This window comes from Mustela putorius, unplaced genomic scaffold (assembly GCF_011764305.1).
Source record: "Mustela putorius furo isolate JIRA1106 unplaced genomic scaffold, ASM1176430v1.1 tig00001012_pilon_pilon_pilon, whole genome shotgun sequence".
In the NCBI taxonomy this organism is placed as follows: Eukaryota; Metazoa; Chordata; class Mammalia; order Carnivora; family Mustelidae; genus Mustela; species Mustela putorius.
This window is the reverse complement of record NW_025421531.1, coordinates 2945704-2968678: the sequence shown is the minus strand read 5'-3', so window position 1 is coordinate 2968678 and position 22975 is coordinate 2945704. Positions and strand designations below refer to the sequence as shown.

At 36.1% G+C, this 22975-nt stretch overlaps 1 protein-coding gene across 3 annotated transcripts in view; it reads right to left on the bottom strand.

Moving 5' to 3' along the window:
* Window positions 1-616: 616 nt before the first annotated feature.
* Window positions 617-22975, bottom strand: part of LOC123393818 (membrane cofactor protein-like) — a 29140-nt gene continuing 6781 nt past the window's right edge. Inside the window, exons 3-12 of one of the 3 annotated variants that reach the window (XM_045087025.1) lie at window positions 22450-22549; window positions 17602-17687; window positions 16548-16745; window positions 10527-10709; window positions 7791-7838; window positions 2914-2964; window positions 2375-2410; window positions 1810-1870; window positions 1223-1266; window positions 617-954 (exon numbers count right to left, since the gene is read on the bottom strand). In XM_045087025.1, the coding sequence (XP_044942960.1) occupies window positions 839-954; window positions 1223-1266; window positions 1810-1870; window positions 2375-2410; window positions 2914-2964; window positions 7791-7838; window positions 10527-10709; window positions 16548-16745; window positions 17602-17687; window positions 22450-22549 (923 nt within the window). In that variant the 3' untranslated portion in view covers window positions 617-838. Of the gene's footprint in view, window positions 1267-1809; window positions 1871-2374; window positions 2411-2913; window positions 2965-7790; window positions 7839-10526; window positions 10710-16547; window positions 16746-17601; window positions 17688-22449; window positions 22550-22975 lie in introns of all 3 variants that reach the window. The other 2 variants (XM_045087026.1, XM_045087027.1) reach the window with 2 other exon arrangements.

Below are 22975 nucleotides of genomic sequence, written 5' to 3'. Positions count from 1 at the left end.
ATGTGTTTGAGAAAAGGTGAGTTCAGGATCCTCTTATGATGCCATCTTAAACCAGAGGCTCAGGTTACAAGACCCATTAACTGGCAACTACAGAGAGTTTAAGTAATACTTGCTAAGGACCCAGTAAGTATTTTGACACAGAGAATTTAAGCAAAAAAGGAAAGTAAGAAGCAGAAGGCTATTTTGTTTTGCTTTCTCGAGAAGTTATTTCTAGACAAAACCTTTGGACTTGTAAAATTATTCCACCATTTCCTTCTCATGCTATGGTGTATATGTACTAAAAAATATACTACTGATTGAGAAATCCAATATGCATATCATGTGTTCTAAAAATATAAGATTGAAGATTCAAACAAATGCACTATGGTTTAAAAATAATAACCAATAATATAAAAAAGTTTGAGTCCTTTATGTGTAAAGAATATACTTTTTTTTAAAGATTTTATTTATTTATTTGACAGACGGACAGAGATCACAAGCAGGCAGAGAGGCAGGCAGAGAGAGGAAGGGAAGCAGGCTCCCTGCTGAGCAGAGAGCCCAATGTGGGGCTCCATCCCAGGACCCTGGGATCACGACTGAGCCGAAGGCAGAGGATTTAGCCCACTGAGCCATCCAGGTGCCCCTAAAGAATCTGTTTTGTTTTTTTTTTATATAGCCTAAACCAGACGATTAATAAAAAAGGCAAATTATATCATAAAACCATGAATACCAAGAGCCTTAAAATTATTAGTGGTTTTTTTTTTTTTTTTTAGATTTTATTTACTTAATTTGTCAGAGAGAGAGAGGGAGAGAACACAAGCAGGGTCATCAGCAGGCAGAGGGAGAAGGAGAAGCGGACTCACTGCTGAGCAGAGAGTCTGAGATCATGACCTGAGCTGAAGGCAAACAATGACTGAGGCACCCAGGCATCCCTAGAATGATTAGGTTTCATGTTAGAGGTATTTCCCAAGCTACCTGGAAAGGAAATTACTAAAAATCACTAAAAAATCAGACATTTCAAAGCACCTAATCTTGGTCTATGCTCCAGGATTTGTTCTAAGTCTCTTACTAAATTGAAAGACATTTCATTAAAATTTTAAGTTTGATATTTAAAAGCCCTATTCTCGATAGGAGATATGTACTTATACACTTTTTTTTCCTATTATAAGCCTCCCCCCTTTTTTTTTCAGTTTTATAAATTAAAAACAAAGATAAAGTTAATGAGGTGCTTTGTAAATCTTACCCCTCAGTAATGTTAAGTTTAATCCCATCAGTTTTACTGAAACCCTGTAAATTAAGAGAACATAAGAGGGAAATCAAATAGTGCTGTTTTCCCTTCCCTAGTTCAACAAGTATAAATAAAAGCTCTACATAAAAACAAATCAAATTGGGTATTTGAATGAGAACCTACATAGCTTCTTACAATTACCTAAGTTACCCAGACATATGGAAACTTTCATCATAAAAATTTCAAGGACTACAACTGTCCAAGCCTCCACCGTGGGTGGTTCTAAATTTAATCTTGACCACTAGTCCAATGTAGGACACAGGGTAAACCTAGGTCCATGATTTGCTACACAACTTAAATCTCAAATCCCACCGAAATGTTTCTTGTTAGGGAACAGCTGCGGCTACTCTGCAAGGAACCCTCTGACTGCAGGAACCTTAACAGCAGCCCGAGGCGGTTTCAGTAAACACAAGCAAATGGGATGGGCCGCTCATGCAGGCACAGATTCTGGAAAGGCGGTATGCGGGACAAACAGAAGAGCTGCACGAGAGGATGTCAAGAGTGAGCAGGACCATGAGTTAAAAGAACATGCTTTTATTTACCCTTTCTTTCCCCTTTGAAAACATCTATACAGGCAGGTGCAAAGTACGGCAAGGCCAACAACTGCAAGAGACCAGGAGACAAAGGACATAAAACTTGGAAAGCTGGGTGTCAAGATTTAAGATTTAGCAGCAGAAATAAGTAAGTGCTGGTTGCATTGCAGTCGTTAGAAAATGTTATTTTACTTAAGCACCTATCTATTCATGTTCCCTCCGGACTCTCTTACTATCTAAGGCCCATTCCCTGGAGTCACTGGACTAATCCACAGGAAGCCAGAGAATAATCCTTGCTTCGTTTAGAAAATTACCCGAAGCATCTCTGGGACACAAACTCGTGCCCAATCATCCTGAAAACACATGTAACGTTCAGGGTTTGTGACTAAGTGGACGTGTACAGTATAAAAGACTACACATTCGCCAGCAAAACGCAGTGTGTCATACCAAGGTCAGGCTGTTCTAGACTGGGGGACTTCATTTCAAGCTATAGAAACTGAAAAGTTATTTAAAAAATAATGCACTTCTTTGCAGTTGTATTTTGATTAAGTGGCATCTTGTTCGGGCTACTTACGAAGAGTAAGAACAATCACAGTGATGATGCCTGCATCTGAGAAAAAAAGAAAACTGTTTGAAGACTGAGCACACAAGGGTCCCAGATGGTAGATGCATTTAATTTGGATCAGATCATCTAATGCCATGTCAGAGAAGTCGCTCCCCAGTCTAGTTTCAGGGTGAGCGCTAGCGTGTCCAGCTCATTCTGATCAGAGAATCCTTCTAATCAGATTCCAGGGTTAGAATCCCTCTTGCAAAACTCTTCACTGGAACTTGACTTTTCATGGCTTTGTGCTGTTGGAGCTGTACCAGGTTACTTCGTAAAGCTCACCAGGACTATCAGAATTCCCTAGATTAGAGGAAATGACCTACGGGTCTCCATATACAGTACCACTTAGGTTTAGCATGTTAAGTGGACTACTAAAATTTAAACTCCAAATGTCCAATTTTGTGAAACTTGGTTCCTTCCTTAACTACCAATGATTGAAACACAATAGATATGTCCACATAGAACTCCAAGGCCTCATAATGCAGAGTAATTAGTAGCCAAAATAATACCTAATTCCTCAAAGTCTTCAAGTGTTAGTCGGTCACTGGGCTCCGGATAGCCTAGGGGAAAAAATAGAAATAAGTTAAAAAAGAAAGATAGCCAAAAGCTTAAAGGTCCATAAATTCACTGGTTTTATTTTTTGCTTTTGTATGAAACCACTTTTCATTTCATTTTCCTTAATGGTTATAAATAAAAGTGCTCTCATCAATTATAAATTTATATTTGATGTCTTCAACAATATTCTTCCTGTCCACTGATATTTCCTGTGACAATAGTCTGTGGTATAGGAAGCAAACTTATCATTGCCACATCCTCAAAATTATCCTGAATTCAACATGATTCTACTTAAAATTAAAAAAATAGAGGAGGACTTTGAAACAATTTAGAAGCTGATCTGGAATAGAAAGTCTCTTCAACATAACAAAAGCCACTTATCAAAAACCCATGGCTGACATCAAATTTAATGGTGAGGGACTAAAGTTTTTCCCTTAAGACCTGGAACAGGGGGTGCCTGTTCTGGGTGGCTCAGTTGGTTAAGCAACTGCTTTCATCTCAGGTCGTGATCCTGGAGTCCCAGGATCAAGTCCTGGGATCGAGTCCCGTGTCTGGCTTCCTGCTCAGCAGGGAGTCTGCTTCTCCCTTTGACCCTCTCCCCTCTCCTGCTTTCTCTCACTCACTCTCTCTCTCTCTCAAATAAATAAATAAATAAATAATCTTAAAAGAAAAAAAGATCTGGAACTGGACAGGGTGTCTGTGTTTGCCACTTCTATTCCATATTTCTGATATAGAAATTCATATCAGAACTAGTTGAAAAAGAAATAAAAAACATCTAAATTAGGAAGAAATAAAATGATCTCTATTCATAGGTGACATGATCTTTTACATAGAAAACTCTAAAGATTAAACACACATACACACAGTCCTGGTGGAATGAATAAATGAATTCATTAAAGTTGCTGGATACAAAATCAACAGGCAAAAATCAATTGCATTTCTACACACTAACAATAAGCAACCTAAAAAGGAAATTAAGAAAACAATTCCATTTATAACTGAATCAAAAAGAGTAAAAGACTTTGGAATAAACATGACAAAGGAGGTAAAGGACTTGTTACACTGAAAAGTATAAGCTAAAGCAGAAAGGAATTTAAAAAGACATAAATAACGGGAAAGCAAACCCTGTGTTTGTGGATTGGGGGACCTACTAAAGTTAAGATGTAAACATGATAAGAAATAATCTACAAATGAAATGCAACCCCTATCAAAATTCTAATGATGGTCTTTGTAGGAAAAGAAAAATCCATCCGAAAATTCATATATAATCTCAAGGAACTAGGAACAGTCAAGGCAAACATGAAAAGAGAAAGATGAAAGGACTCATATTTCCTGATTTCAAAACTTACTATAAAGCTACAATAACCAAAACAGAATGGTGCTGGCATTCTAAAGACATTCTAAAGACAGACCTACAGACAAATGGAACAGAAGCCACAAAATAAATCTTTGGATATGCTGTTAAGTAATTCTCCACAAAGGTGCTGACAAACTTCAGTAGGGAAAGAACAATCTTTTCCACAAATGGTTTTGAAAACTGGATAACGACATACACAAAAGGATGACTTTTAACACTTGCCATTCACCAAATACAAAAGTTAACTCAAAATGGATCAAAGACCCTAAAAATTTAAAACTATAAAACCCTCAGAAGAAACTAAGACTACAAGCTTCATGATGTTGCACCTGGCAATGATTTATTGAATTTGACACCAAATGCACAGGCAACAAAAGAAAAAAACAGATAACTTAGACTATAACAAACATAAAAAAATCTGTACATCAAAGGACACTAGCAATAGACTGAAAAAGCAACCAACAGAATGGGAGAAAATATCTGAAACTCATATAATAAGGGATTAATATCCAAAATATAAAAGGAACTCCTAAAATTCAAAAACAAAACAAAACAAAACACAATCCATCAAAAATGGACAAAGGACTTGAATAGACTTTTCTCCAAAAAAGATACAGAATGCCAATATGCACAGGAAAAGATGTGCAACACATTACTAATTGTTAGGGAAATGCAGATAAAAACCATGATGAGATTCTACCTCATATATTACCTAACACACAGTATGATCATTATTTTCAAGAAGCAGAAAATAGTTGGTGGGAATGCAAGCTGGTGTAGCCACTGTGGGAAACAGTATGGAGGCTCCTCAGAAAGTTGAAAATAGAGCTACCCTACCACCCAGCAGTCGCACTACTGGGTATGTACCGTAAAGATACGAATGTAGTGATCTGAAGAGGCTCGTGCACCTGAATGTTAATAGAAGCAATGTCCACAATAGCCAATCTATGGAAAGACCCTAGATGCCCATCAACAGATGAATGGATAAAAAAGACGTGGTATAAATATAGACAATGGAACACTATGCAGCCATCAAAATAAATGAAATCTTACCATTTGCAATGATATGGATGGAACTAGAGGGTATTATCCTGAGCGAAATAAGTCTACCAGAGAAAGACAATTGTCATATGATCTCCCTGATATGAGGAAATTTGAGAGGCAACATGGGGGGTTTGGAGGGTAGGGAAGGAAAAAATGAAACAAGATGGGATTGGGAGGGAGACAAACCATAAGAGACTCTTAGTCTCACAAAACAAATTGAGGGTTGTCAGGGGGAGGGGGTTAAGGAGAGGGTGGTTGGGTTATGGACATTGGGGAGGGAATGTGCTATGGTGAGTGCTGTGAAGTGTGTAAGGCTGATGATTCATAGACCTGTACCCTGGGGCTAATAATACATTATATGCTAATAAAAATAAATAAATAAATGAATGAAATGTAAAAATAAAGCAGAAAATAATACATGTTGGCAGAGGTGAAGAAACTGGAACTTTTGTGCTTTGCTGGTGGGAATGTAAAATGTGTATTCACTGTGGAAGACAGTACTATTGTTCCTCAAAAAAATAAAACACAGAATCATCATATAACCAGTGATTCTATTCCTAGGTATACAGCATCCCAAAACTGCTAATAGGGACTCAAAATTAAAAATTTTCTATTTTCAAGTCTATCATTGAAAAACAGGATTCAAACATTTGGAAGCCAATATGCAGAGAAACATTACTCAGAGTAGCCAAAATGTGGAAAGAACCCAGATGTCTATCAACAGATGAATGAATAAACAAAATATACAAAACAATCTATATTATTCTGCCATAAAAAGGAATAAAGTTCTGATCTATGCTACAAGGTGGATGAACCTTGAAAACATTATGCTAAATAAAATGATTCAGAAATAATTCCATTTCAAGAAGTACCTAGACTAATCAAATTCATAAAGACAGAAAACGGAATTTTTACCAGGGCTGGGTGATGGAGGGAACTGAGAGTTATTGTTTAAAGACTATAATGTTTTAATTTGAGGTGATGAAAAGGTTTTGTAGACAGGTAGTAGTGATGGTTACAAACAATGTGGATACAATAATGCCTTGAAATGTATACTAAAACAGTCCAAACATTTCTGAAAAGGAAGTATTCTGCCAGAGAGTAAAGCAGATCATAGAATGGAAAAAAGTGATTTAATGCTGTTACGAGAATGGTCAGAGTTCAAGGAAACAGAAAGCTGACTGGAACACCTATGAATTTAATGACAAAAAAATTGGCACTTGAAAACAGTTGGAGAAAGAACAACTTATTCAACAAATGATACTTTGCCACTGGGTGGGTATGGGTAGAGGAGAGAGGAACTGGATTTCACTCCAGACACCGTAATGAATTTCAGATGCACTAATGACTTAAAGGCAAAGACTGCAATCAGAACTCACGGTTGAAATGTTTAGGAAGTTGTAGCATGAGGAAGACATAAAGTTTTTATAAGAAAGACACAACATAAATAGCCACTAGAGAAAAGATCATTACATCCATTAATCCATCTACCTACTGATGTAAAATTTCTATATATGTAAAAGACCACTAACAGAACAGTTAAATAAATAAATACAGTATACATTTCAAAGTCATCCTGAAAAGAATAACAGTGAATCTAAATATAATCCCAATATAAAACATTAAGTAGAAAAATTGTAAGTTTCAGAAAAATATATACAATATGATATCAATTTTGTTGGAGATAAAAGAAAAAATACTCAACTGTATGTATAATTATACATCTAAGGAATGCTGATGCACCTAAACTAATGAGGAGACTCGAGTCTATTAACCGGGATTAATTCAGGTAATAGACTAGAGAGAAAGAAGTATAATTCTTTACATGTCTATTTTCATAGTGTTTGAAAATTTACAAAAACATATTCATATACCACTCATGCAACAAAAAGTTATAAAAAGCAATCTAGGGGCACCTGAGTGGGTCAGTCAGTTAATCGCCTGCCTTTTGCTGAGGTCATGATTGGCAGCGGGGGGTGGGGGTGTCTGATGGAGCTCTGGGTCAGGCTCTCTGCTAAGTTCCCTGCTTCTCCCTCTCCCTCTGCTCCTCCCCTCTCCTCATGCACTCTCTTTCCCTCTCCCTCATATAAATAGATAAAATCTTTAATAAGAGCAATCTATAATTAGTAGCATGCAATAAACAATCTTAAAAGAAACTGACCAGTGAAAAGGCCAAAAACCCCCTGAAAAAATGTTCACTTCATAAGAAAAAGGCTTTAACTTAAAATGAGCTCTCACAAATCAACAAGAGAAATATTTTAGAAACTTAATTTTTAAAAAATGAGCAAAAGTGGATAAATCAATGTTAGAACTAAAAAAGTTCAGCTTCATTGATAAATTCTACAAATGCAAATTAGAACAAGACATAACTTTGTACTCATCACCTTATCAAGTTGTTAACAACAAAAGCAAGAGAAAGAATTAGTGTACCTGGGTACTTTGAAACTGGAGGATTGGTTGCATAAGTAGGTTTGAAACCTGGAAAAATAAATTTGATTCAATTCACCAGCCTTATCATTATAAAATTATGGATTTAATATTACTTTCTTATTTTTTATTTAAAAATATCCATTACTTCTCAAAATGAAAAACACACCTGCTTTCCAAACTTTGGAATTCTACTTCTTGGAATTTAACTTAATAAATATTTGCACAAGTACATAAGCATGCATATATATAAGAATGTCCACCATAACCTTGTGTTTTATACGGAAATCCTAGAAGTTAACTGATAGTAAATTATAAAAATAATGTGCTCAGAGTAAACACACATATCTTTAAAAAAATACCATCCAGGTAGTATCATACTACATAAGAAGTTGTATCTTTTTATCTGCCTAGTATTTCTTGGGCCTTTTAAAAAATATTTGCACATTTAGATCTGCCTTAACACCATTATATGTTGCTGATGCTTTTGATATAGTCTTTTTCTAACCAATGATAAAAAATGATTAACAATCCCACAGGGAGTTTTGATTTTATTTTTTTAAAAGATCCTTATAGTTTCTCTTCACAAGCTTTTTCTCACAATTCTTTCAAAAACTAAACTTTAGGGGCACCTGAGTGGCTCAGTCAGTTAAGTGTCTGCCTTTGGCTCAGGTCATGATCTCAGGGTCCTGGGATCTTACCCACATCAGGCTCTTTGCTTTGAGGGGACCCTGCTTTTCCTTCTTTCTCTGACCCTTCCCCCACTTGTGATTTCTCTCTTTCTCTCAAATACATAAGTAAAATCTTCAAAAAAAAAAAAAAACCTAAACTCTATTGGTGTTTTATAAACTCTTTCTGAAATGCTTATACTTCAACTCCTTCAAAAGAGCATATCAACAAACACTGCACCACAGTGTATATGTCCACAAGGCCCATGTGAGTAAACATGAATGGGTCAAGGAGTATAAATTTCATATGCAATCTTATCAGTCCACCAAAAAAGTATTTCCTTCCCTCCAAACCTCACAGCACTCAACTGAAGTACACAAGGAGGCTATCAGGTACTAGGTTTATAGGAATTATAAAAAGTAGTATTCTCATTACCACATTAATATGCATAATTCTCCCAAATCTTTAAAATAGTACAGCCATAGAAAATATACAAATTAAAAGCCAGTATTCATGATCTGTTTGAGTTCAACACCTCCATGAAATCGTAAAGTCCACAGAAATGAGGTAACTTGAATAAGCAGAGCCAAACTAGGACCCTGATGAGGTTAGCCCAGGCTAATGCTCTTCCCACTATTCTGTTGTCTCGTGTTTTCTGAGACAGAGAGAGGCCAGAGAGAGCAGCCCTCAAATCAGGAAGATATTTCCTTCCATTAGAGCAAAATCAGCTTCCAAGTCTTACGTAGAGTAGCTGACAAGTAGTCCCTGCAACAAATCCTCCATTTCATTTTAATGAACGATTTTTCCTGCCTTTTGGTTGCTTTGAAATTTAGGTTCAATTGCCAAATAAAAATGCCTAATGAAAACAAAAACAATAATTGTATGAAGTGGCAAGTACTGGGGATAAGGGAAGACATTCAGGCCTTTTTCTGGAGATAGCAGAAATTTCCCAGTTTAAATTGTGCTACATAGAAACAAAACCAAAACCAAAACACTAAACTGGTTGCAGTCCAGCAACTGAGACATAGTCCTGGATCAGGAAGACACTCTAAAGGAGCCAACAGATCACCTTTAAAAGGAATAAAACAGCAAAGTCAATGACATGTTAAAAAATAGAAGCCCTAGAGGTACCTGGGTGGCTCAGTGGGTTAAAGCCTCTGCCCTCAGCTCAGGTCATGATCCCAGACTCCTGGGATCGAGACCCACATCAAGCTCTCTGCTCAGCTGGGACCCTGCTTCCATCTCTCTCTCTCTCTCTCTCTCTGCCTGCTTCTCTGCCTAGTTGTCATCTGTCTGTCAAATAACTAACTAAATCTTAAAAATAAAATAGAAGCCATAGACCTTCCTCTTCACTAGTTTTAATCTGAGTGATGCTATAAGTCATATGAGCTACCCTTAGAAGCTTCCTAAATGCCAGGCACTGTGCTAAGTGCTAAATGTATCCCATTTACACTCTATGTAACTTGCCCAAGTTTACATACATTTTTAAATCTGCAAACTATGCCAGATAGTTTTAGAATAACTATATATAACAACCAAAATGGCTATAAACATGTCCTTCATCCTTTCATTACTAACAATGATGAATGAGTGTAAATCAAACAACAGTAAAGGATTTTTTGTTAACATACGCAGGAAGGACTAATGTGAATGACTCAAAATTGGAGGTTTTACATTGGGAGAAACTGATACTGAAAAACCAAATAACGTAGAATCAACTACTTGGGCATTACCGCTTTCATTTATATGAATTATACCTTTCATTCTTGACTTATTCATGTAAAAATTCTCATGCTTCAATTGATTTTAAAAGTGGTCCCTATACATTCTTAAAAATACTACCCAAGAGAAACTTATATACCTGTGTGATGTACATGATGTGTTAAGACCTTCTGAAAACATACAAAATCACAACACAGAAATCATCTCGTGCCTCCATCATGGGAATAAACACAAGATAGAGTTAAATACTAAAATTTCTTCTTTTCAATGATTCAATATCATTGATATTGAATGATGCCAAAGAAATAATAAAAGCTAACACAAAAAGATGGAAAAAGACATTTGTACCTCTGATACATTTTGGCGTCTCAGGCTCCCAAGTACTACTCCCACCACAGAACACTGGGTTGCTGCCATTCAGATAGAAGCCTGGGAAGCATTCAAATAGAACTGTATCTTGGTAGGAATATTTGTTTTTGATTCCTGATACCATTCTTCCATGTTCAACTACTGGATATTCACATTTGACCACTGAAAAATGGAGAAATTAATGGAAAGCTGCTTGAACACAGCAGCAGAAAAAAATAGCACAAGGTAATAATTTCCAGCAGGGAGAAACATACAAGGTATGAAAGCCCAGGTGTTAATTAAAAGAAAAAATAAACCACCAAACAAACCTGTATGCATATATATATATTTTAGCTCTTGCGAAACAGATTTAGAGAAATCCAGTAACTTTTTTCCACCCCCAAAAGACTAGCATTACAGTTTATTGGCTTTCCTACACTTTTTTCCCATTACTGACAAGGTTTGAGAAAGGCCTGCCCACCACATACAAATCTGGGGTAAGTTCAAGAGCAACTTTTAATGTTCTTTGCCGTACGGGTTTTTTTCAAGGTCATATTGACACTGATCTCAGTAGCCTGGTTTTCTAGAAAGGTGGGAAACACCTTCTGAGAAGGCAATACTTGAGCTCAAAGTTAAAAGTTGAAAACCAGGCAGCCATGCAAAGAGAGGCAAAAAGGAAGTTCTCAGGTAGCAATAACATACACAAATGGAATGTTCAAGAAATGGAAAGGCCAGTGGAGTTAGGGCAGCGTTTTCCAAACATCTTGGCCGGCAATCCAGAGATCAAACAACACATTTCTTGGTGTAAACCAGTATATGAGCACACAGGCCTGAAATACAAGTTAGTCTCATACCAGAGGACTCTGCTAGTTTCCATTCTACTCTCCCTCTTAAGAAGTACACACGGGTCATGACCTCACAGATTGATTTCAGAATCGACTCATGGGCTTGGGAGAATTTGGAAACAAAACCACAGGGCTGAGCAGTGAGTATGACAGAACATGTTATGATATTAAATCCGAGCAGTAGATAAGGGCCGGAGAGTCCTCAACCAGAGGACTGCTCTTCCTCTGTTCCCAGGGATTCTGACTTTCCAGCAGCTGTCCTTTCCCTTTAGCCTGAGGAAAATCCAGTAGCAATTCCTATAGCGCAGGTTGGCTCGTGATTCTCCTGGCTTGGGTTTAGCTCCAAAGGTGTCATTTCCTCACCTTCTGATTTGAAAGATTTCCCCTTGACAGAGAATTCTAGATGAAGTGCTGTGGGGTTTTTCCAGCAGCCTAGCAGTTACTGTCTTCCAGTCTCCAGCATTCCTCAGGACAAGTCAGCTGTCACTCTTACTCCAGGCGATGGTGGGGGGTGGGGAGGACAGTGTGACATGTGTTTCTTCTCCCCTCTCCCTGACTGCTTTTCCCTGTACACCTTTTGTTTTCAGTCACTTGACCCTGAGGGGTTCTTGGTAAATGAAAACAATGTATTTGTCCTGCTGGGGTCACTGACTTTCTTGGTTCTGTGAGGTTATTGTTTGGGGACAAATGTGATTAATATTTGGCCCATGTTTATTCAAATTGGTGTCTACCCTGTTCTTTCACCTCTTTTTGAAGCTCCAACAGCCTGTATGTTTGACTTCTTGCTACTCTTCCACAGGTCTGTAAGTCTCTCTCTCTTTCTAGTATTTCTTTTCAAATCATATTCTCCTGACTTCAGGTTCACCGATTTTTGCGCTGTTGTGCTAGATGGTTGTTAGTGGCAATAATGGCTTTCTTTATGTCAGCTAGACACAATTTCCATACAGTAAAACTCATTCTTTTAAGAATACAGCTGTATTAGGGCTGACAAATGCAAATAATCATGTAATTACCACAATAAAAACACAGACAAGTTCCATTACCCCCCAACACATCCTCATGCCCCTCTGTAATTGACCCTATACACCCCCCCCCACACACAATCACCTTTACCATCAGCCAAACACTGATCTGTTTTCCATCTCTGTACAGTTGCTTTTCCAGAATGTCGTAATGGGATCACAGCCTCTGACTCTGGCTTATTTCACTCAGCATAATACATCTGAGAGTCATTCGTGCTGCTGCATGGATTGGAGCTCACTCCTTTTTATTGCTGAGTTGCATTCCGCCATCTGGATCTACCACAGCTGCTAATCCATTTCACCAGTTGAAGGACAAGTGGGTTGTTCCCTATCTGGGGTGATTATAACTAAGGCAGCTGAACATTCTTATAAAGGTTCCTATATACACGTTTTCATTTTACTTGGATTGATGAACTATATGGTACATTTAACTGTACAATAAATGAAAAAATGGGTTCCAAGTGGTCATACCACTTTGTATTCCTACGAGCAATGTACGAAAGTTCCAATTGCTCTATACCATTGCTGGTATTTGTTATTAGTCATCTGTTTTTTTTTTTTTGTTTGTTTGTTTTAAAGATTTTATTTATTTATTTGACAGAGAGAGATTACAAGTAGGCAGAGAGGCAGGCAGAGAGAGAGAGGAGGAAGCAGGCTCCCTGCTGAGCAGAGAGCCCGATGCAGGACTCGATCCCAGGACCCTGAGATCATGACCTGAGCCAAGGCAGCAGCTTAACCCACTGAGCCACCCAGGCGCCCTAGTCATCTGTTTTTAATTTCAGTCATTCTAATAGGTGTTTAGTGGTATCTATTTGTGTTTTTAAATTACATTTCTATAACTTCTAATTATATTGAGAAACTTTTCATGTATTTTTTTGCCACCCATATATCATGTTTACTGAAATGGGTCTATTCAAATATTTTTTAAATTTTTTTAAAATTGCTTTGTTTTCTATCTATTGAGCTGTGAGAATTCTTTATGTATCATAGTTAGAAGTCCATTATTAGGTATGTGCTTTGCAAATATTTTCTCCTAGTCTATGTTCATTTTTTCCCATTCTTTTAACACTTCTTTTGTAGATCAGAAGTTTTGAGTTTGGAACATCCAATTTTTTTTTTTTTCTTTAGAAGATCACACTTTATAGATGGTATTTAAAAAATCTTTGACTAGGTCACAAATATTGTTTGTTTTTTTGCAAAAGTCTTACAGTTTTACGTTTTCCATGTAAATCTGTGGTCCAATTTTCCCCCTAAATTTTATTAATTTTTAAAAAGATTTTATTTATTAGGGAGCAAGTGAGCACAAGCAGGGGAGAGTGGCAGAGGGAAAGGGAGAAGCAGGCTCCCCGCTGAGCAGTGAAACCTATGTGGGACTCAGTCCCAGGACCCTGGGATCATGACCTGGGCTGATGGCAGACACTTAACCGACTAAGCCACCCAAGTGCCCCAATTTATTAATTTTTAAGAATTTTTAAAATTTGAGTATAGTTGACACATGTTAGTTTCAGGTGTATAACATAGTGATTTACTATCTCTACATGTTACGCTAGTCTCACAAGTGTAGCTACCACCTGTCACCATACAATATTATTGACTACATTTCCTATGCTACATTTTTATTTCCATGATTTATTCATTCTCTAGTAGGAAGTCTGTATCTCTCCACTCTCCTTCACTGATTTTTTTTCATCTCCCACCTTTCTTTCCTCTGGCAACCATCAGTTTGTTCTATTTATAGGTCTGCTTTCATTTTTGTTTTTTTTAGATTCCATGTATGAGTGGAATCATATGGTATTTTTCTGTCTCAGTCTAACTTATTCCACTTAGCATAGTACCCTCTAGGTCTATCTGTGTTTTTGCAAATGGCAAAAACCTCATCCTTTTTTATGGCTGTGTAATACTCGTGTGTGTGTGTGTGTGCATGTGTTTCATAGCTTCTTTAGACATTCATCTATTCACGGCCATTTAAGTTGCTTCTGTATCTTAACTATTATAAATAATGCTGCAATAAATAGGAGTACATATCTTTTCAAATTAATGTTTTTGTTTTCTTTAGGTAAATGCCCAGTAGTGGAATTATTGAACCTCTATGATCCATTTTGAATAAACTTTGGCTTGTGTTGCTAACTTTGGTCAAGGTTTTTTTTGTTTTTCTTATTGTTGTTTTGTTCTGTTTTTGTGTATGGATGTCTAATTTTGCTATATCATTTGTTAAAAACATTATTGTTTTTCCACTGAATTGTTTATATGCCTGTTGTTTATATACCTGGGCATAGCCCCAATGGGCAAAAAGAAGATGACTTATCAGGTTATGTATATCTCTGGGCGAGCCTTGGTTGGTATTTTGTGTCTTTCAAGGAATTTGTCAATTTCATATATAAGTTATCATATTTATAAGCATAAAAGTTGCTTTTATAATGTAAGTTATCATATTTATAAACACAAAAGCTGCTTTCATAATATTCCCCTATTATTCCCTATTATCCCTTAAATGTCTGTAGGATATTTAGTGTTGTCCTCTTTTTCATTCCTGATATTGGTATATTCCTTTTTTTTTCTTTCAGTCTGGCTATAACTTTATCTATTTTACTGATTTTTCTCCAAGAACCAGGAGTTGGTTTCATTAATTTACTTCTACAGATATTATCTCGTCTGTCTCCTTGATTTGAGTTTAGTCTGCTCTTCTTTTTAAGAATAGAGTATTGGGGCCCCCGGGTGGCTCAGTGGGTTAAGCCTCTGCCTGGGATCAAGCCCCGCATCGGGCTCTCTGCTCAGCAGGGAGCCTGCTTCCTCCTCTCTCTCTGCCTGCCTCTCTGCCTACTTGTGGTCTCTGTCTGCCAAGTGGATGAATAAAATCTTTAAAAAATAAATAGATAGGGACGCCTGGGTGGCTCAGTTGGTTGGACGACTGCCTTCGGCTCAGGTCATGATCCTAGAGTCCCGGGATCGAGTCCCGCATCGGACTCCCAGATCCATGGGGAGTCTGCTTCTCTCTCTGACCTTCTCCTCATTCATGCTCTCTCTCACTGTCTCTCTCTCAAGTAAATAAATAAAATCTTTAAAAAAATAATAATAAAAATAAAAAATAAATAGATACATATAAAGAAGAATAGATTGTTGAGACTTCTGTTTTTCTAACATAACTATTTCATTAAATAAATTTTCTTCTAAGCAATGTTTTTGATGTGTCAAAGTTGCTAATTTGATATGCCATGTTTTCATTTTTATTCAATTCAAAATACTCTCTAAATTCTCTCATGAATTCTTCTTTGACTCAGGGGTTGGTCAGAAGTGTCTTGCATAATTATCAAATATTTGAAGATTTTCTAGGTCATCTGTTTTATTTCTACATTCATTCCATTGTAATCAGTTAATATATTCTGAATAATTTCAATTATTTGAAATTTGTTAAAAATTATCATGCCCATTTTAGAGAATGTTCTATATGCACTTGAAAAGAGTAAATATTCGGGGGTGCCTGGGCTCAGGTCATGATCTTGGGGTCCTCAGATGGAGCCCCATATCAGGCTCCCTGCTCAGTGGGGAGCCTGCTTCTCCCTCTCCCCATCCCACCCATGATCTTTCTCTCTCTCTCTGTAATAAATAAATAAAATCTTAAAAAGAGGGAAAGGATAGTAAATATTTTGCTGCTATTCAGTGCTCCCTTTCTTCTAAGAGTCAAATCCCTTCTAGTGTCTCTCTGTTTTTGATCACTCTCCATTGTTAATATTGTTTTTTTTAATGTTTTGTTCAGAGCTATTCAATCTTGGTGGTTAGAGGGTTCATCTTTTACAATTTATTCTGTAGCCAGAACTCTCAAATACCTTGTAATATAAAAAAATACTTTCTTATTTTTAACCCAGTAGGTGTTGAATTTTTGGGTTCTTTCCAGAAAAAAATTCATAATTCATGCATATACATGGTAGATCACCATATATGAACTAGAATGCTGAGAACAGGTGGGATGAGAAGCAGGGAACTCTGCAACTAGAACTGATTTCACTTGAACCTGTATCAATCTACAAGGGAAGTCAATTTAACAGGAAGAGGAAGCACATACACACCAATTTTGTTTACTTACAGATAAAACTATTTACAAAATTCCAAGTTCAAGATTTACAAATGAAGAAGGAAATAAATGGAAATATCACTACCTTTACACTGAGGAGGGCTATTACTCCACTTGTTATGGTCAATACAAATAAGTTTGCTGTCTCCAACAAGTGAAAATTCATCTGGTCCATTTGAAGGATTACAAGTAAAAGTAATTAATTCATTATATTCAAATAGAGTTCTGTGACTATTGCTGTATTTTCCATTTTTTATTTTTTTAGGTGGATTACAGTAAATCTCTTAAAAAGGAAATAAAAAGAGGAAATAAAGGGCAAAAGGAAAAGTGTTAAGAAAGCAATATAAAGTCCTACGAACTACCTGCAGTACATTCATTAACCATTTCTACAAGCTAGCTGTGAATCTAGTACCTATTTAGGCTTCTACGAGAAAATGAATGATCCCAAATTCAAACCATGCACAAATAAACTTTCAAAACACAAAATTCATTTTCTTAAATACCTATATGAAATACCTATTATTACTTTATAAGGCCATGCTAAGTTTTGTTCTGGTCACCATAAATTCTACTGAAATTTTAATAAGAAGACATGCTTGTGATTGAAAATAAAATTCACTGCTAGCTGAGAAATTCTTTAAATATATCCATTTGCAAATTATACACACACACACACACGCACGCTGAATGAGTGATTCACATGAGTGAATCAATTCAAATGAGTGATTCACAATAATGCCAATGTTCATCCTTATGAACATACAGTGAAATTTTCCAAGGCTACAAATTGTGTGCTTTCACAACATACTGAATCCAGATGTCCTTCTTTAAGCCAAATATTAAAGAGATTCGCAAAAATGTAAAACAATCACGGTATTTTCAGTATCTGTTTCAGAAAATTTATTTTTCATAAAAAATACTGTGTATCTTAATGTATTGGGCTTACTATGATTAAACATGAATGAATAATTATTTTTAAAACTTTTCATTTTTTATTCCAATATAATGAATATCAATAAGCACAGCCCACATTAAGAAAAGTTCTTTGGGATCTTTGTCAATTTAAAAGCATAAAGGGGATCTGAGGCCCAAAAGATTGAGGCTTGCTTATCTAAACTCTAAAATGAAAATTTACTTACTATGACATGTTGGAAATTCATCACCCCAATACACATCATCTCCATGACGGTGACAAATTATAGCTTGTTTTCCAGATAAGTAATAACTGAGAAAAGAAAAACTACTGTTTTCTCTATTAGTTAACAAGATACACATAAAAATGAAAATTTTAATACTGTTGCTTTTCTACACAACAGTAGTTTGAGGAAGAAGTTTCTCAAATAACATATTGTGAAAGTACTAACCATATCTACAATTAATTCAATAGAGTTTATAGGGGTACCTGGGTGGCTTAGATGGCTAAGCATCTGCCTTCAACTTGGGTCATGATCCCAGGGCCCCTGGGATGGAGCCCCACATCAGGCTCCCTGCTGAACAAGGAGCCTGCTTCTCCCTCTCCCTCTGCTTGCCACTCCCCCTGCTTGTGCTCCCTCTCTGTCAAATAAATGAAAAATTCTAAATAAATAAATAAGTAAAATTTCTACATTTGAACCCTCATTGATAAAAAGCAGAGATGTCTAAATAAATCTTCTGTACCTGTCAGTATGGCCTCTTTGCTATCTCCAGCAATCACATTACACATTCATTTCTACATCTATGTTCACACCACTCTTCTCAGTGAAAACAACAACGGAGTAGAGAGAGTAGGCCCTAGAGCTTGCCTATCTGGCTCTGAGTCTCAGCTTTTTGACTCACTTTCTGTCTGAGCTCAGGCAAGTCCCTTAATGGTCCCCTTCCTCAGCTTCCTCATCTAGGAAAAGGGGAACAGTGCACACTTCATGGGATAGTTTCCAGGATTAGATGAGTTAGCCTCTGGTACATACTGAGTGCTTAGGGTAATTTTTAGCTCTTGTTAATATTCTTTAGGTAAGAATATTTTCTGGGGCTAGCTCAGGAATATTACTCAATGAAATATTCTCTTGTGATTTAAATTCATGGTATTCTCTTCTCCTGCTGGACTCTTACCGTAATAAGCATGAATAATTCTATTTTATTTGCTACTTCTCATTTATTATTTTGTTTTGACATGTCTCTATACATTGTGTTACTCAACAAGGCTACAGATTTTTTGAGAAGAGACTATACCTTAAACTTGTTGTCTGCCTAGCAGGCTTGCTCTATGTAACTACTAACTAGATGTTCCAATATTTTTACTTGATCAAATTAAAACAAATAGTTGGTTAAATGGTTTATATAGGATCCAGTTGCCTTTTCTCTACGTTATGGTATTTAGGGAAGGATTCTGGGAAAACACAAAGTAGGAAACACTAACAGTCTGTCTTCTTAGCCAGACAACATCTGCAATGGCAGAATCTGCCTAATGAACTATTTTGGAGCTCAGGAGTCTGATGATGGCTTGCAACTTCCAAGGAAAGACTTGGACAGGTAAATTGCATTGATTTCAGTCAATATCACCTTAGCGCAGTGTCTCCCACCCACAGCAGACAGCTCTGTATGAGTTCCTGGAGCAGCTTAGAAGCAGTTCTGGGGAGCCAGGGTGGGCAAAAAGGACCCTGTCCTCCAAATACTGGGGACCTGTGCTCTTATCACTGAATTCTGAATTCCAATCACAGTGAAGCATTCAAAGAGGTGGGCAGCCACTGTCGTCATACCTACCCCTAACTCTTGTAAGCCCCTTTCTAACTATCTAAAGTGACTTCCAGGGGATGTAAGCATCCAGGACTATTTGCTCCCCACTTCATTTTTCACTTTTTTCCCTTTCCAGAGAGCTAGACATTAAAGACTAGAATATTCAAAACCAACTGCATATGTGAAGAAAGTTAAGAAGTGAGTGTGCGTGCCCAAGGAAAGTCTCTGGAAAGACTGTTAGTTTAAATGTCAGGCTCATAAAATATAGGATGAGCCCAGATGTCCATCGACAGATGAATGGATAAAGAAGATGTGAAACAGATATAGATAGATAGATAGAGATAGAGATAATGGAATATTACTTGCCATTTGTAACAACATAGATGGAACTAGAGTGTATTATGCTAAGTGCAATAAGTCAGTCAGAGAAAGATAAATATTTTATTATTTCATTCTTAAGTGGAATTTAAGAAACAAAACAGATGAACATAGGAGAAAGGAAAGAAAAATAAAATAAGATGCAATCAGAGAGGGAGATAAACCATAAGATACTCTTAACTATAGAAAACAAATGGAGGGTTGCTGGAGGGGAGGTGGAGGAGGGGTGGGGTTACTGGATGTTGGGCATGAAGGAGGGCACTTGGTATAGTTAGCACTAGGAGTTCAATGCAAATGATGTATCACTAAATTCTATCCCTAAAACTAATAATAAAGTATACATAAATTAAATTGATTTTAAATTGACAGTAAATAAAGGTCAGCCTGATCCTCAGCACAGATACCCTACCATAACCACAAAAATATGAACAGTAACAGAAAACATTGGCCCTAGCGAAAGGGAGGAATTCAAATGTCCAGTATTCCACACACACACAAAATTACAAGATACACAGTGAAACTGGAAAGCTTGGCCCATTGAGGAAAAAAAATAAATCAACAGAAACTGTTTCTGAAAAAGACCTGATGGCAGATCTACTAGACAGAGACTTCAAAATAACTTCAAAATAACTATCTTAAACATGCTCAAAGAACTTCTCAAAGGAAGAACAGGAGAAAGTCAATTAAATGATATATGAACGAAATGGGAATGTCAATAAGGTGACAGAAAACCTTAAAAGAAATTCTGGAGTATAAAAGTAAAATAACTGGGATATTAAGAATTCACTAGAGGCACTGAAAGCAGATTTGAGCACCAGAAGAAATAAGTGAACATGAAGCTAGAACAACAGAAATTACTGAGTCTGAGGAAAAGAAAGAAAAAAGAGTGAAGAAAAGTGAGCAGAACCAAAGGGACTTGTGGGACACCATTAAATAGACCAACATATACATTATGGGAGTCCCAGAAGGATAAGAAAGACGGGGTGGAGAGAATATCTCATGGTTGACGTCCCAAATGCGAAGAAAGACATGAATATAAACATCCAAGCAGCTCAACAACCTCCAGGAAAAATGAACTCAAAGAGTAACTAAGACAGTTAATAAACTTTCAAAAGACAAACACAAAAAGAGAGTCTCAAAGGCAGGAAGAGAGAAGTGAGTCATTATACAAGGGAGCCTCAATAATATTATCAGCAGATTTTTAATCAGAAGTTTTGAAGGCTAGAAGATAGTGGGACAGTATACGCCAAAAAGTGCTAGAAGGAAAAAACTGTCAACCAATAAACATCAATCCAGGAAAACTACCTTTCAAAAGTGAAGAGGAAACTAAGATTTTATAACAGACGCTGAGGGACTCAGTGACCACTAGATGTCCCCTGCAAGAAGGTGGTGGGTATTATAGAGGGCACGGATTGCATGGAGCACTGGGTGTGGTGAAAAAAATAATACATACTATTTTTCTGAAAATAAATAAATCAATTTAATTGAAAAAAATTACAGTAAAAAAAAAAAGAAGTAAGAAATGCTCAAGGGAGTCCTGCAAGATGAAATGAAAGAACTCTGAAAGTATCTTTGAGTCATATGGAGAAATAAATATCTCATTAAATGTAAATATATTGGTCATTTTAACAGCTTATCTTATTGTATAAGTGCAATTTTTGTTTTCTTTATAACCTAAGAGACTAATACATTAAAGGGGGAAAAAAAAGAAATGTAAAGCACAGTGTTACTGTAACTTTGGTTTTTAACTCCAAATCTTGTTTTCTACATAATTTAAAGGACTAATTTAAAAGTAAGATTAGTTTATGTTTTGGAGCACACGATGTAGAAAGATGTAATTTTGTATAATAAACAACCAAAAGGGGTGGGAGTGGAGTTCTAAAGGATCAGAGTTTTTGTATGTTATGACATTAAACTGGTACAAATTCAAATTAGAGTGTTATAACTTTAGGATATTAAATATAATCCCCTATGATAACCGTATAGAAAATAGCCATAGAATATACATAAAAGGAAATGAGAAAGGAACTTAAACATTTCAATACAAAAAATCAAATAAACAAACAAAGACACTAGTGCAGGAAATGAGGGCCAGAACAAAGCTGTAAGGCAGACAGAAAACAAACAGCACAGTGACAGCAGTAACAGACTCCTTATCAGTAATTACTTCAAATTTAAATGGATTAAATCCCTCTAATTGAGAGACAGAGATTGGTAGAATGGATGAAAATACATGATTTTACATATGCTACTACAAGAGACTTACTTTTAGATCCAAGGACAAAACAGGTTGAAAGTAAATGGACTGAAAAAAGATATTTTAGCAAATAATAACCAAAAGACAGTAAGGCTGACTATACTAATATCAGACCAAACAGACTGTAAGTCAAAAAAGGTTACAAGAGACAAAGGACATTATACATCACCAAAGGGTTTATACAGTAAGAAGATTTAACAGTTGTAAATATTTATGCCACCTGATAACATACCACCATAACATATGAAGCAAAACCTGACAGAATCAAACAAAGAAATATGCATTTCTACATAATAGGCATTCCTACTAGCTGGCGACTTCAAGAACACAACATTTCTGTGAGTCCTCTTTCGAATCTGAGAGTTGGCATTTTAAATGGGGTGCACTTTGCCAAGGATAAAGTCACCGTGATTACTACTACATTTTTGATGCTCACAATAAACTTATTATAGGTATATAAATATGAGACAATTTTGCTTTCCTTCAGAATTGATTTCTTTGAATTAATTATGTATCTTTTCAGTTTCTTTAAAAAACCCAAGGGTTGTTTGGCTGAAAGTGCAACATTTACGGAAATACTTGAGGAGCAAAACAAAAATGGAATTAGTAACATTTACCTCATTTCCTCTAAGGAGCAACTTACCCCTCATTACAATAAAAGTAAGCTGCATTTTCAAATTCAAAGGAATAATTTGGGGCATACACTTCGCCATTTTCAAGTCTTGGAGTTGTACATTCTTTCTCTAAAATAAAATTTTAAAATTTGTTTTTTTTAACACCAATTTCAAAACAGATTTAAATCAAAGTCAAAATTCTGTACTACTCTCTGCAGTTAATGCAATATCATTTTCTGTAACTAACCGGTATACAAACTTAAAATTCACATTAAACCTGATAAACAATTGCCAAGAAAAAGATCCCCTGGCAATTTCTTAAATACTGGAAAAATACTGCTCCCTGAAACCAATTTTCACATGAGAAAATCTTGCTGTGGTGGGAAAAAAATTAAAGAAAAAAAAATTAAAATTTTTTTAAAATTTTAAATTTAAAAATTAAAAAAAAAATTAAAGAAAAAAAAAAAAGAAATGTAAAAAGTAGTAGTGGAAAATGGACCCCCAAATTTGTAAAAATCTCTAGAGAAAGCAAAATACAATTTTGTTTTTTTTGTT